Genomic DNA, 15,590 nt, shown 5'->3' with positions numbered 1-15,590 from the left:
GGGTGGTGTTTCACCAGTGCTGGGCTGTACTGGGTGCTGCTGCTAGTACTGAAAGTGGCTTTTACATCAGACAGGCAAGGTGTGGAGCACTGAGTTGCTGGCTTATGCTCTTAAATGTGCATCCATGTAAAAGCTTTTACCTCTGAGACCATGACAAGAGGGTATAGATGCTGCCTCTCTAGTTTTAAGCAGTGACTGAGATGCCTAAGCCAATGTGAACGTCTCTGTATCACGATATCCTGGTAATGAAGGGACTAACCAGCCTGCCAAGGTAAACACCAGAGTTGGCTTTACCCAGCCTTGCTGCTGAGCTGTGGGGGTTAAGTCCAGCCTTTCCAACACGTACTGAGGCAGCAGTCGCAGTTGTTAATGTCATTAGGACATCGTTGGGAACATCCCTTCCATCCAGGGGATGGGGGGCACGATTCATACCAAAGCAATCAAAAGATGCTTTTATCTCATTCCAAAGTAACAAAACCACTAGATGGCCTGCCCTATATAAATGACATATTTTATTTAAGTTTCTCAGTTCAGTTGTTGATTCTCCTGCTGTGAGATGTTTGCTGTTGCTTCCTACAGAGTATAGCAAACTGTGTAAATTAAGTAGTTAGGTTTTACAGAATTACAAACCCATGAGGAATTTAATTTGTGCCCTGAAGGGAGGACCAGCCACTGGCTGGGCTGCATGTGAGTGGAGTTCCTCAGTAACCATTAAGCAGCTTGAAAATGTCCTTTGTGAGTAACCTGCACGCTGTTGCAAGGCAAGAAAGAAAAGAGAAAGGACAAAGGAGAAAAAAAAAAAAAGCATAGGGTAGCAGTGGGATAAAAATGTCATTTAAAGTGAATGTTGCCACTCTAGAGTTGCAGGTGACTTTCACCAGCAAATGTAATACATGTGTATCTTTGCTATGTCTTTTGAAACCACTTGAGAATGTGGTTTTATTGAATCCAAATAAATTAATTTTGCTTCATAAAAATGGACCTGCTACAAAGCAATGCAATTTTTGGCAGCTATTTGTTTAAATAGAAGGAGGAAGGACTTTAGTAAGGCTCTAAGAAAGAATTTGAATTCAACATTAAAGCATGTGTGAAACTTTCGTTGACTGGAACCAAATAAAGCCACTGATGCTTTAAATCATATGCAACGTACTGCATAATTAATTCCATGTTGACAGCCTTGGTCATTTAAGTGAGCAAACAGCCAGTAGCCCTGCAAATCTTTCCACAGCCACTCCAGTGCTGTTGTCTGGGGACTTTCTGGGTCTACTTGATCTTTAAGCTCTTTGCTGAGATTACCAAAGAGGTGAACACGCTCTGAAACTGATCTGATGCTGCAGAATTTTGAACAATAAATTTTGTTTGTTGGTAGTCTGAGATATTACATGCAGTAATTCCAGGGTTGAGCCAGTTGCCTGTTCCCGGGAGGGAATTTGACTGAGATAACCACTTAATGATAGCTTTAAGAAATGACTTACTGAGGAATTGGGAAGGACCTAAAATGTTCTGCCCAATAAGGGGAGATTTTCCTCTACATTTAGATAAGGTGCAGAAGGCTTCGTGCAAAATAAAACATTTTTCTAGTTTTGCTGTTGCAAATGCTGAATTGATTTCACTTGTATTGGTACATCTTACTGTTTAAGCAGACGGTATCCTGTGCTGAGAGAAAATATTAACAGCTCAATGCCTTACTATTTCAAGAAAGAGGCTACAGACTCAAATAGTGGAAGAAATTAGTGGTTTTTATATGTAGGTGATTTGCCTTAAGGCTTCTCCTAGGAGAGTCTTGCTGGTGTTTAATAAATCTGCTATGGCTTGAGAAGTACTTTTTCTTGAAGTCAACAGAAAAAAACTTGCTCTGAATGAGTCTGAGGTCTACATCGCAGCATTTTCCTTGTACAACGTTTTGTAGATGCTGTGTGCATGTGAAGCTGCCTGCTGGTCTACTTACCTTCCGTTCTCCCTACCACCCCCAATACTTGGAAATAAGTAACTATGGGAGAACTTGCTTAGGCAGGTTCAGTTTACAGACTTTTCTGAGATTTTACTTTGGATTGAGAAATGTCATGTGGGATTTAACTAAAGCATAGAGTAAGCCAGTGATTATGCATGCAAAGTTGAATCTAAAATATTTGAAGATCAGGGTAGAAAAAGGTGGTGAAAACTGTGTATGCTGCTTTTCTTACATGGATATGACTCAGTGATTAAACCAGATTACTTCTGAGAATAAGAATTTTGGCTCGCCAGGAATTCTGAGGGGTGGACTAAATCTGCTAATATGTAGCTTATAACATATGCTTAGAAAGCTAGCCCATTTCTCAAGTCATGAATGTATAAATATTAAGATAAAAGATTGCAAGATGTGATAGCATTATGAAAGAGAAAAATCCTTAAATTGCTTGCAGAATAAGCATAAATCATTTCTATATTTCTTTGCTTTTAAAAATACTTCCTTATAACACTGTGACTTGTACTCTGATCTAATTTATTAATGTATTTTTATTACTTTTAGGCATCTCATGTATTACTGCTAAGCTTTTCTTTCTGTGTATTACTATGAAAGAGTTCGTAGCATGAAAATTGTATGTTGTGTAAAAACTGCTCAGTGCTATTTATGTACCTTCTCCTGAAAAACAGCTGTTTAATTTTTTAGATCATCACTGTAAAAATGATGTTTACTTTTGTAAATGTATTATCCAAGTATTGTTCATTAAAGTTGCTTCCCCAGGCTGTTTCCTGGCAGGTGTTAAAAGCACTTGCTAATGGAATGCTATATACTAATTCAGTATGCTTTGCTATCTGCTTCAAAACTGGTGAGTTTCCTAGATAACAAACAGTAGCAAATTCTTAAGAAATTTGCTGTACTTCACTCTGAAAATTTTCCAGTGCATTAGTCATTGTACTAGCTATAGTTCCAGTTTTATTGGACTTCAGTGAGTAAGGGAAGCATAGAAGGGACCATGATAAAACAGTATTTTAACACTCAGTCTTGTGCAAGTCAATGTTGATGTTTTCCAAATCCTTTAAGGGTGTTATGTATGCTTCTTCCAGGGTGTACGTTTGCTTCTCAGAAAAACAGCCATCACAAAAAAAAAAAAAAAAAACAACAAAACAAAAACAAGCAAAAAAAAAAAAAGAAAAAAAAAACACAAACAAAAAAAAAAAAGAGAAAAAAATTTCCCTGTTATATTTTCAGATTCTTAATTCTGGGTTTCTCTTTCATATTTTCAGAAAAAAGCCAAAGGTCAGCTCCTGTTTGAACAGATCATGTATCATTTGGACCTTATAGAAAGTGACTACTTTGGATTAAGGTTCATGGATTCTGCACAAGTGGCGGTGAGTAGCAGTCCTTATTTTTTCTTCTTTTTTTTTCCTCTTCTTTTTTTTCCTTTCTTTTAAGCAACAGTCTAAAAGCTAAATCTTAATAATGACAAAAACGCTGTAAGGAAGCTGCCTTTTTTGAGTTAAGTTTTGTGCAGAAGCTCTGTGGTGTGTTGAAGTGACCCCAAGTTTAATTCCACCTCAAGCACACTAACATATTACAATGCTGTTGTCTCTTCCTTTCTTGTCTTTCACTTGTTCCTGTCACACTTTCTGTTGTCATTAGGCAGGCTAGTCCAGTAGGACCCCAGAGCCTGGCACGTCATGTAGAAATTCTTGATGCTGCTGATGCAGAGAGGAAGGGGCAAAACTAGAGTGTGCTTGGCCCTTCATTGTTCTACAGAGTGGAGAAAGTTTTCCTTTGCTAATGCAGTCAACTTCCTTGTCAGCAAAAGTCATTTTGGGAAATAATCTTGGTAATAGGGGTGTATACCTTTGATTTGCTCAAATTGGTTGTGACTCAGACCTGCAACTAGACATTTTTGGAAGGATATGGATATGTTTGTATTTACCAGACAGTTTGAGTAGAGGGTTCTTGCAAGCTTGAATGAGTTTGTGAAGTTGTGTGTTTGTAAAAATGTGACTGCTTTTGAAAACAGAAACAGGGCATTGTTTGTCAGAAGCAACCACAGTTCTTTAACTTGCAGGTTGTGCAGTTTTATACAGATACTCCTTATGGCCAAGTACTTAATCCTGCCCACAATGATAGCTGCTAGTTAAGTGAGGTGTTAGGTGACGAGTGGATTCTTGTCTCTGTCCTGCATCCCTGTAACTTAAACCTGTATTCACTTATCCCAACACCCCGAGATAGAAGGAGATCTGAGTTTTATTACTGTGTACATCAATCGTATTTGTTAGATGTATGACCTAATTGTTTCTGTGTTTCAAGTCCACTTCAGAATTACTTCATGATTAGGATGGCAGAGTGTAAGCACAGACAATCCAAATTGTTTGAGGTCAACATACAAAATGGAGGCAATGATATATATTCCTTTATTTCTCTGAGGGTCTTTGTCCAGAACAATTCGAAGGTGACATCATAATTGTTACAACTTTGTACTAAGGCAAAAACTTCCAAAGCTTAAATCTTTGAAAGAATACGACGACTTTGGACACAGTGTTCTCCACAACAAGAGCACACTTACAGCCTAATGGCTACTTCGCAAAATTATTGCGACTGTTTTGTGCTTCGCTTGTAATTGTAGAGAATATTCTCTTTTGAGAAAATAATTTGTGTTCAACATCTGAAGTAAAATTCAGGATTAGCTGCTGCTGGGCTGCAGTTCCCAGTAGTGAAAGTGGTCTTAAACCTCTTGCAGAACAGAGACATTTAACATCAAGGAAAAAAAGACCATTACACTAATGAAGGGATGTCATTCAGAACCATGCATACCTCCTACCAATGGAAATTAGAAAACAGTCCATTGCATACCATGTTATATTTATAAAAATCATCTTAGCTGTGTTAAGCATGTGCAGTCTAGAAAGTTGTGTATTGATGATGAGTGACTCCATTGCTTTTATCTTTTTGCCTCAGGAAAAAAAATAATCTGTACGTTTGAGTTATCCTAACTCAATTTCTGCCATGTGGCTTCTGAAGTATTTCCATGTGCCTCTAGGATCTCATAAGAGTTCACAGTGGGTTAGTTACAACTGGTGAAAATATCTGTATAGTAAACTTTTTTCTGTTGCTGCTCTTTTTTCAAATAACATAATTTAATTTTGAAATGGGGAAATAAGAGTTAATCTTTTCTGCCTCAGCAATGGCTCATGGCTTGCTTTTGTCCAGGAAATTATTACTTCCAGTCCAGACAGCACCTGATTGAGTATTTGATACTGCACAATCTCCCAGGTACAAGTGATTTCAAACTTAGTTTGCTTCGTTTTCTTAACTATGTGTGACTGAAAAGAGGCAGAGCAGAGATAACAATCTTTTTAAACTGGACTTTAATGATACACTCTGCATAATGAAGCAGAAAAGATTGCGTTTTGCCAGAGGAGCTGAACACAACAGCCAGAGATAATTGCTTTAAGAAATGAAGAACTGTTGTGATGGCAGCCGTTTTTGCAAAGAGGAGCTCTCGCACATTCTAGCAGAAACCCAATCTGCAGCTGGAAACAAAGGCAGAGACTAATAAAGTGGTTTGTCAAAGATTATTCAGGAGACCTGTTAAATAAATGGTTTAAGAATCCAGTCCCTTACTGTGGGCAGAATTGTCTGCTGGCTCTGAGGGTGATAATGGTTTTGGTACACAACTTTAAATCTAAGTATATTGCCTTACTAGCTAATTATATCTGATAATATAAAAACTCTGGCAAACTATCAGCATGTAGTTAAATAAAAAATCGAGAATTTCCCTGCTTGTTTTAACTAAAATGAGTTTTCAATAAATTCATTTTGAACAACCGAAGGATAGCTTTTTTTTTCTTCTTTTGAGCTGCTGAAGTGATTAATAGTTAGGTGTTTGAGTTTATGATGTACTGGGGAGTGAGGGGAACCCAGACTCTTCCTGACATTTTAGATTTTAGATTTTTTTTAGATTTTAAGCTTCAGATGCTAACTTCTTTAAAGAAATTCTTGAAACAATTAGTGAAGTGAAAGAATTGTTTCTCCATGTGATTTCTGTGTTCATTGCTAGTCTGATGGTTAGGAATAGATTCCCTTCCTTCACACACCCACACCCCCTCATCCCCCCAGTTTAAGAGGCAGGAGATGGCAAAAGGAGTTATTTGCAAGATTGTCCACCATATGTCAGACTTGGTCTGGCAGCCAAGGGAACGGGCTATTGTTAATTTGAGTAAGTTAAATTCAGCTGACAATGAACAGTGCATAACGTCCAGTAACACAAAAGATGAAGATTGCTGTTAACTTGTTGGGCTATTTGGCTTTTCCTCCAGAAATGCTGGAGAGATGTTTCTAGTAGGGAGGCACTGAACATTTAACTGGTGGCAAGTTTCTAATTTTAACATACAGATTGCAAGCATCACATACTTGCTCTTCCTAATGGATTTTTACAACATACTGGTTTGTTACTCTGTCAATTTTATCTAATGTAGTGCTTAATGCTAAAAATTATTTGTATAGCATTGCACTAAGTATGCACCCATTGACTCCATAAAGTGTGGGACCAGTTTTAGCCTCACAGTCTTACTAAAAAACCTGGCTTACCCTACCTTCTTGAAACGTTGCTGGGTTTTGGGGGTTGTTTTTGTGTTTTGTTTTGAGAGTTGGTTTTTTGTTTTTTTTTTTTTTAATTTGAGAAGCAGCAAGCTGTTTTAGTAAGGACTTCCAGTACTCTATGCAATCTGTTGTTCATATTGCTTTTTGTTTAGCAAACTTTATCTCTGGATTTCAGCAGTAGACTGTGCTGAGCAAACTCTCATCAAAATGTAAACTTTTTGCCAGGGCTATTTGAATTCCATTTTAATCACTTGGAATAAATCTTAAGTTTCCTGACATCTGTGTGTGTCCATGCATGTGTTGGTTTTGGGTTTTGTTTTTGTGGTTTTTGGGGTTTGTTGTTGTGGTTTTTTTTTTTCCTCTTCCATTTAAGAGCAGTTCTGTTTCCCTTCGTCCACACACTCCCTTACCATTCGCATGAAGCTCTTGTAGGCAGCAGTGGTAACGGCTGAGCAGAGTAAAATGCTATCAGTGCCTGTCGTGGGCCTCTCAGTTGCTTTCCCGTGGAATGTGTAGGAGATGAGAGAAAACAGGAGCGAGATGAAACAGGCGTGCACAGCCAGTCCTGGAGCCTAGAAATGACTGGCTTTGTCATTCCCCTATCTAAATCACCTGCAAGCCTCCAAGTGGATAGTTTGTATATTTTTATGGTGGAGTAAGGAGTGAGTAAATTGTCTCTTACAGTGAGTGAGTTTATGGAATAGGAAGACAGATTATGTAATTTCTGTAAAGAAACAAACAAAATTGCTCAATGCCATTTTGCTGGTAGTGTAAGCAAAGTTGACGTAAGTATTTGCTTCATTCTTCCTTAAGCTTCCTGCTTTATTGTAAAAATATATTAGATACATTTCAGATAGCTTTCTGTAGCTACTTTGTTTTAATAGGTAATGAGAGCATTTTCAGCTTTCTGCACAGCGGCAGTAGATGGTTCAGTTGTTCTGATCTCCAGCTAATATATCAATCACGGCATGTCCTGGCTGTATTACAGGCTGACTCTACACACTCTCTGCAGAAGGCAGGGCTGCTCTGAAGACAGGAATGTGTTTGCACTTGGCATGGTAACCTGAAAATACCGGTTCTTTCTCATACCCCTGTTGCTTTTCTGTCCTCCATGCGGCCCACTGTCAACTTTACGGCACACAGTTTAACAAAAGGAGTGTTGCCAAGTACGTAATTCATCTCTGTTAGTTGCAAGATGGCATTTGGGGTTGATCAAATGAGGTGGTGTTGCCTGGGCATCGTGAACTGTGCAGGACATGGTGTGCTAGGTGGTTTGCTCTGGTTGTTGAGTCCACGCGAGTATGTTGAATAAGGTGCTGTGTTTACTTTATCTGAGTCACCTCCTTTGGAGGAGGGAGCTGTTCACTATGCACGACACTTGGAAGTAGGTCTCTACCACTGGCTGTATGTTAGCTTTCCAGCTTTATTTTCTAGTATAAACTCTTCAGCAGTGGGAACATACGCAGTTATTTTAGGGATCATAGCATATATGCGTAGATGTTTCTTGCAACCTGCCATCTATAACAATTTTCACATGCTGTTGCATGCAGTGTAAGTGAAGCCTTTATTTTGGCTTCATGTTCAGTATATAGCTTATAATTAGCACTAGTAGGTGAGACAGTAATTTCTGTTCTCCCATGTGACAATTTCTAAAATGTCAGATGTGAATAGGTTTTGGAAAATTAAGTAGAGCTGACCCTCATGCTTGGACACAGACAGCTTTGCTGTTACAATGCTTGAGTCACCTAAAGAAAATGTCTAAAGGCCAACATTTATTTGGTCTCACCTTCCACCCCAGGTGGGCATCACAAACAGCCAAGTGCCAGAGTCTCCAGCTATGATTTATGCTTCTGGCATGTTGTCACTGGCTGGCCTGCTAACATGTGAATTGTTTGTTTGTTTGGACAGGATGAAAATTTTAGTAATTCAAGTGGTTTGTCAGGACATTTTTTTAAAAGTAGATAGTGCTTCCTTGAAGATTGGCTTTAAATAAGGTACTACAAGATGTTTCTGTTGTTCAAAACTGACATTCTGCATTATAAACTTAAAGGATCTTTCATGAGCACTGTGAATTGTTAAAGGCTTGAGTTAGATTGTTTTAACAAACTACTTGTTATTCCAAGATGGTCTTCACTAATTAATAGGGGTTTTTTTTCTTTTTTTGTTCTTTCTATGTGATTTCGTTATTGATATTTCAATGAAAGTAATTTATTTTTCAGCATTGGTTGGACAACACAAAAAGCATTAAAAAGCAAGTTAAAAGTAAGTGTCCTTTCAGTTTTCTCTTGGGATCTCAGATTGAAATACAGAAGGCACACAGCTGAAATGGGGGGGGGGAGGGGGGATGGTGTCCTGTGAGGGGTGACAAGACCTGGTGACAAAAACCCAACAATGGTGCTCCTGATTGTTTAATGACCTCTTCCCTGTGTAGCTTGTATTACTTTAGTCTAATGTCCTTAATTAAACATGTTAAAGGGTCATTAATTATAGTTTAAATGTAGTCAAGGCAGATGAAGATGCTTTAGTGTTACAGATCATTATCCTGACTGTAGGAAAACTTGTCTTGGAGCCTCCATCCCTTGGGGCAGTCCTGAATGCCCGAATCTGGGTTCTGTCCACCAAGTCCTTACCTGCTGTACAAGAGTTTAGTGTGGCTTGATCGATTCGGTGGTGCGTGCTTGGGCAAGCTGTGATATCAGCTGATTTCTGTTTAGCAGCTTCCTTGCTCTCTGCTGTGGGAAGTCTTCAGGGATTTGTGGTGCTGTGTTAATACAACAGAAGTTTTGGAAGCGCAGAGAGAGAGAAAATTCCTCCTGTCAGATGCAAGAATCAGCAGAGCGATGCACATTTTTAGAGACCTGTTAATCCATCCTGTTGCTGAATTAACTCTTTTGTTCCCAGGAGAGACGATTCTTCCACAGAAGGGTCTTCTAAAACCCCCTAAAATAACTCTAAACTTCTGTGGAATAAAAGGGCCTAAGTGGTCAGTGGTGGGTGTTTCCCTGAGCCCTGGGAAGGCATTACAGAGACCAACAGAGTGCCAGGGGGTTTGGTCAACTGCAGAGCCAAGATGCACAGCTTTCTTGGTGATGGATAGAGTCCTTAAATATAGGGATTAACCTAGATTCGTGTGCTCTTGGCAGGACAAATCAACTTAATGTGATATGACTGGTGGCTTGAGTTGTAACATATAAAACTAGTTTATGCATATATTTAAGTGTCCTTTCACCCTGATGTTTTTCATGCATTTCCCTGTCACAAAGAAATTCCTGCCTTAAAACCTTGTGCTAGGAGAGAGCCAATTTCAGTCAAGTTTTGTGATGTGATTCTGTGTAATAAAAGTGTCTCATCCATAACTGTTGAATAACTTCTACTTCACAGTTGGCCCGCCGTATTGTCTGCATTTTCGTGTAAAGTTTTACTCATCAGAGCCCAACAATCTACGTGAAGAACTAACGAGGTAAGAGGGATTTTGTGTGAGAGAAAGGTACCCAAATAAGGCCAGGAAAATGTTTTTGTGGTATTTATTCAAACAGTTACGTGATGTTTTGGATAATTGCTTAGAGCTGCTTGCTTGCTTGGCTTTTTTGTAAATGTTTCTAGTGTAGCACTCATTAAATAAACGAGCTCTAATATAAAAGAGATCTGTATGTTTACTACATTACTTGATGCACAGTTTTTCATTTGATAATTCTGGCAACTGATTCAGGTAGATAATACACAATGGACAGAGGTCTTTGCTGAAGAGAACAGACATCATTCCTCTTTCTTTAGTCGTCTTAAGTTGCATTTAGTTTCAACTATATGTAGTTACACTATCTCTTTAGACAGAAAAGCATTGAATTGCAAGTTAGCTTCTCTGGCAAAAATAAGTTCAGCTAATGTTTAATTACTTCTGTGGTCTTTGCAGAGCTTATGGAAAGGGAAAACAGTATTTTACTACTACCATGTTGAGATGTGAGTTGACAGTACAATACATGTAGGATTGTAGTATCAGGTGAGCAGCAGTTTCACTTGATTTAAGCATTTCACAGATCCGTTCATAACACTGCATTTCATATTGGACTGAGACATACTTGGGGTGCTTGGAAAGAGAACACAACCTGCCATCTGTCAGTAGTATAAATCTGTTGTAAAAGGCAATGTTTCTTTGTGTTGTCACCAATGCCGATGATCCGTTTTGGAGAGAAAACGAAGTTTTTATGTTTTCCTGATAGCTGTAGACGCTTCATACCCTCAGCCATTTGTAAGAGCATGAAGTGCATTTTTTTTGTTGTTCAGGTTTATGTCTGTGTGGATCTTCGATCTGCACTTTAGCCGAATCCCTAGGCGTGCTACCGGGAAGATTATAGTAGCATTACCCCTTACAGCCATATGTACCCTGTGCAGCTTCTTACTTACATGTGGTAACATAATGTTGTAACCTCTCTTCTTTAATGCTTTCCTGCTGATCTGGGAAGGATGTTTTACCTCCCCATTCATGTTCCTGAATAAACATTTAACTGTCTTTAAAAATAGTAACCATAGACAAAATTCAGACCTACATCTGTATATACCACTATGAAACATTTTCATCCATCCTGAGTTCTGCCAGTCAGACCTTGCGATACAGGTTTTAGCAGGGCAGACCTGAAACCTGAGGGCTTTTAAACCCTGTCTGTCTGCTTAGCTAATCCACCAGAAAAGGAGAGCAGCAAGTCTTTCTTCAGTCCTGAGACAATTTTATGCCTTAAAGAAGCAGTGGTAAGGGGAGCTCTGCTATGGGTTATAGGTGTCACTAGCAGGGACTTTCCAAGGGTTCCACCTTTTCTTGGTGCAGCAGGACACCCAGCTGGAGCCACTTTTCAGCTTCCAGAGGCGCAGCTTGCACACGATTTCTGCCAGCTTCTCATCAGGTGCCACCAGTCAGAGGTCATGTAACAGCCTAAGCATGGGAAGCATGTATGAACTGTTTGCAAGTGTTATGTGGCTGATAAGCGCAGACTGTACACAGGGGGGCCTGTGCTTATTCTTTTGATACCTATGGCCAGTAACAAACAAAATTATTCCCCATGTAGGGGCCAATGGTCAAAAGGCTTTGGATAATAAATGATTTGGCAAGGTGTTTGTGGATTTCCAAGGGGCCTATAGGAAAAATGCTTGCATCTGTTTCGTGTCTATGTATGTGAGTACAAGGAGACATGGGCACATGTTGAAACAGAAGCGTTGTCTTTGGCTTTGTGCGTAAGACTTCTGTTCATCTGTAGTAGAATTCAGACTGGATACAGTTGTAGATACCAGTGGTTTAGTTTATGAGACTATTTCTTCTGTTGTTAAAGCTGTGTACCATAGTGGAGCAAGAAGGCTACTCTTTGTGGGTATTGGATCGGAAGGATTGGTGTTGCACACTAGAGGGATAGGAGCTTTGTATTCAATATTTGCGTAATTTCTAAGCAAGAAGAATACTGAATAAGCAAGGCAGCGAAGGAAAGCTGGCTCTGAAGAGTAAACAAGTTAAAATAGCTGCAGCTTACTGTTTATTCTTTTTGTCACTTTGCAGTCATCTTTCTGAGTTAGATTTTAACTAAGCAATCTGTATTAGGAACATTTATTTTTGAGAGACTTTAAAATACTCATTCTCTTATGAGATCAATAAGTCTATGAATAATGAAGAAAATGTGGAAAGTGTAAGTTGTTCTCTGCCCAACGAGGATCAGAAGAGAAAAAATAAGGCTTAGTTAGGTATCCTATTTATTTTCCCATGCAACACTGTAGTTCAGCTTTACAACTTCCAGTTTTTGGTTTACTTCAGTTGAAATGTGTGCAAAGCATAAAAAAACCAACTGATAAAGCCTTGAAAGATCACAATGCTGTTTCTTTAGGCTTGAAAACCCATGTAAAGGGTAGAAAACGTTTTTTTATTTTTCAGGCTTTATCTTCCTGCTGGCTGAGTGACACATTAGAACTATTAATCAACGTCTTTTATTTCTCATTTAATCCTACAGGTATTTATTTGTTCTGCAGCTGAAACTGGATATTCTTAGTGGAAAGTAAGTATTCCAAATAAACAGCTTTTTTAAATGATTACAGTGTGTTTCGCATAGGATTTATTGAACTTATATTTGGATAATTTAAAAGTTTTGCTAAGTAATGTAATGTTACTTTTATCTCTAAAATACTACTTTGCTATGAATAAATAACAGCAGAGGAATGCTTAAATAATATAGTGCTTATCTCTTGTTAATTTGCTGAAAATCTACTAATGCTTTTTCACTTTCTTATCCCAAACATTTGCGGTTTCTCACTGTCAGGTATATGAGTTGTCGGCTACATAGTGTCAGTTAACGTTTTAACAATGCATTTCTCTTACGGCAGATTGGAATGTCCTTTTGACACAGCCGTCCAATTGGCAGCTTATAACATGCAAGGTGAGTAGGTACAAGCAGGGAAGGATGAAGTTGCATGAACAGCTTTGTGTAGACTCTTATTGCCTCTTTTAGTCTGTCCTTGTTATATCCAGAAAATAGGTTCTGCCCGGACGTTAGCGATCCAGTGTGAAATACAGCTCTTTCTGATTCTAATTCTGCTGAGAGCACATTTAGAAAATTACTTGATTCCTCAGGAAACAGAACAAGGAGGTTCTGAACATAAACTGCTTTGCCCTAAACTTGTTTTCTCAGGTGGCTGTGTGCAAACCTGTCCACTTTCACACAAGATACGAGGTCTGCAGTTTTCCTGAACTGCTTTGATATAGGAACACAGTTCACTTCTTTTTCACTGTGTAGTTTCTGCCATGTGTTTTCATTGCTGTACAAATCAGGTAAAAATTATTTTGGTTCTGCACTCAGTTGAAAAATCCTGTACATAAAACCCACCATCTCGTGACTTCAGCTTATTTGCAGAAACATGCTAGTGCCCCATGTCTCATGCTTGTACTTGAGCATTTATGGTTGAAATTCATTTGTTGGTATTTCAGGTCCTTCTTCAGCCAAAAGAGGTGACACACTATATTTTTTCAGCAATACATCACTATGCCTGAGTAATCTGAGACTTATTAATGAGTTGTCTTTAACTTTTGATTCCAGCTGAGACTCCAGCATCCATGGCTTCTCTGAGAGCTGTGGTCTGACCTTCAGTTGCTTGTATAGGTTGCACATCACTGGTCTTCATGGCCATTGTCTTCTGTTGTTTGGATGAGGGTGTGATCTTAATGAATGTGACATTTGCAGTGGTTTCAAGCAGGAGAACTCATGAAAGAAAGGAGGGAGGCTTGAAGTTTTAGAAATGTCTGCCAGAGTAAGCTTTTGGGTCCTTATTGGAGGATATAGCGATATGGCCTTATTCAATCCAGTTTATGAGTCTACAAAAAACCCTGGAACCTATCCTGTAAAGACTGTACTGCTGTACAGTCCTCTTTGATGAAGAGGGAATTTGGAGCTGTGCCACGCATTTGTGCAGCACCAATCCTCTACACAATATTCATCTTACAAGCTATTGCACTGTTGTACGTACTTTGCAGGAGTTAGGTAACAGGACTAAGTCACTGAGAATCTTTCTCGTACAGATAGTTTCCAAAACACATTTTGTTCTTCAGGCAGGAACTACTAATGGCCCTGATCCTGTTTAGGTATAAAGAGTTGGGATTAAACTGTAAAGATACCTGCCTTTTTAAGATGCTCTTTCATGTGGAAGGAAAACAGTTAGAACACATTCCATAGTTAAAAATATTAGCATTGTTAGAGCCTTAAGATACGGGTTCAGTGAATAAGTTTTTGGAAAAACAAAGTGATCTAATTAGGCCATATATCCATTGCTTTTTGTGCTGGTCTTTTCTTTCCTCTCCACAATGAGGCCCGTAGCAGGGCTTTAATCTTACTGTCTGACAGCTGTGTACTTTTATTTAAATCAGCTGGAACCTAAGCTGGTTTTGACAGCATTCCTTTCAACAGAAGCAGGCGTTTTAGTGGGAGTAAATTATTATAGAACTACAGACTTCCTCAGTCAGCATTAAAAAAAAAAAAAAAAAAAGGCAACCAACCAACCAGAAAAATGAGGGGGTGAAAAGACTACTATTATGCTTGCAGTGTTCAGAAATCCAAGAAACAGGTTTTTAGATTGTATGTAGTTTCTTTACCTATGGAATACTCTGTGTATTTATTTGACTTTTCCAGGTCTTCCCAAAGATGTCATTACTTTTTTTCCTACACAAACTTCTGTAGTTTCTTTTTTTCAGACAGAATAATTATTGGCCTGTATCAGACACCCAAGATCCAAGTTACAGAATTATTCCTAATTTTTTCGATACGAGCCGGACGTTAAGAAGCTGCTTGAAGGCAGTGGGAGGAACAAATGCTTAGTGACTCTGAAAATCAGGACATTTTTATAAAGGTTTCTAACTGTGAGTTTCAGCATTTTAGGTATACATTGGTCTTTAAAAGCTGGACTTGTTAGCATCTGTGGAAAAAGGAGGTTGTGCTTTTGATGTGTCACACCCATTAACTAGTATGTTCCAGTATGCTCTCTAAATAGCATCTCTTATTGCCCCTGTTGAGCATGCGGCCGTGGACTAGATGAGCCATTTGACTGACCCAGCAGGGCATTTATTATGTTCTTAGATGAAAAGGAGAGCGACAAATAACAGCTGCACGATTGTGTCCTCACACAGAGTAAATTTAGCAGGGCAGGGGGGATGTATAGTCATAAAACCAGAAATTGATATTTAGAATGGACAGGCAGTTTTATTAAAAACTGTCAGAACTGGTTTTGCTTTTTACAAATCTCAAGAGATTTTGTTTTAATAATTTAAGGCAAAATTCCATTGTAACTCTGTCAGCTGTCATCTCAGTAGAGACTTCAGTGATAAAAATGTTGAAAACTTTCTGCAAGAAAGAAAAAAGGTGAGTTTCAAGAATGTTGATAACTTCCATTTGCAGGAAGCTTGTTAAGGAATATATCAATAGTACTTTGTAAAAATGAAGGCAAAGCTTTTGTTCAGACAACATGACCATTTTTTCAGTGTCCATAATTTCCCTGTCAAAAAGGTGACACTTCA

At 38.7% G+C, this 15,590-nt stretch overlaps 1 protein-coding gene across 5 annotated transcripts in view; it reads left to right on the top strand.

Moving 5' to 3' along the window:
• EPB41L5 (erythrocyte membrane protein band 4.1 like 5) overlaps positions 1-15,590 on the top strand; it is a 60,996-nt gene that overhangs the window by 9,402 nt on the left and 36,004 nt on the right. For all 5 annotated transcript variants that reach the window (XM_042783722.1, XM_032991459.2, XM_032991451.2 and 2 more), the window contains exons 3-7: positions 3,229-3,333; positions 8,779-8,821; positions 9,941-10,019; positions 12,544-12,588; positions 12,914-12,966. In XM_042783722.1, the coding sequence (XP_042639656.1) occupies positions 3,229-3,333; positions 8,779-8,821; positions 9,941-10,019; positions 12,544-12,588; positions 12,914-12,966 (325 nt within the window). The remainder of the gene's footprint in view (positions 1-3,228; positions 3,334-8,778; positions 8,822-9,940; positions 10,020-12,543; positions 12,589-12,913; positions 12,967-15,590) is intronic.

The sequence above is a fragment of the Tyto alba genome, unplaced genomic scaffold (genome assembly GCF_018691265.1).
Source record: "Tyto alba isolate M040663 unplaced genomic scaffold, T.alba_DEE_v4.0 Super-Scaffold_7, whole genome shotgun sequence".
In the NCBI taxonomy this organism is placed as follows: domain Eukaryota; kingdom Metazoa; phylum Chordata; class Aves; order Strigiformes; family Tytonidae; genus Tyto; species Tyto alba.
This window is presented reverse-complemented; position numbering and strand designations above follow the sequence as displayed.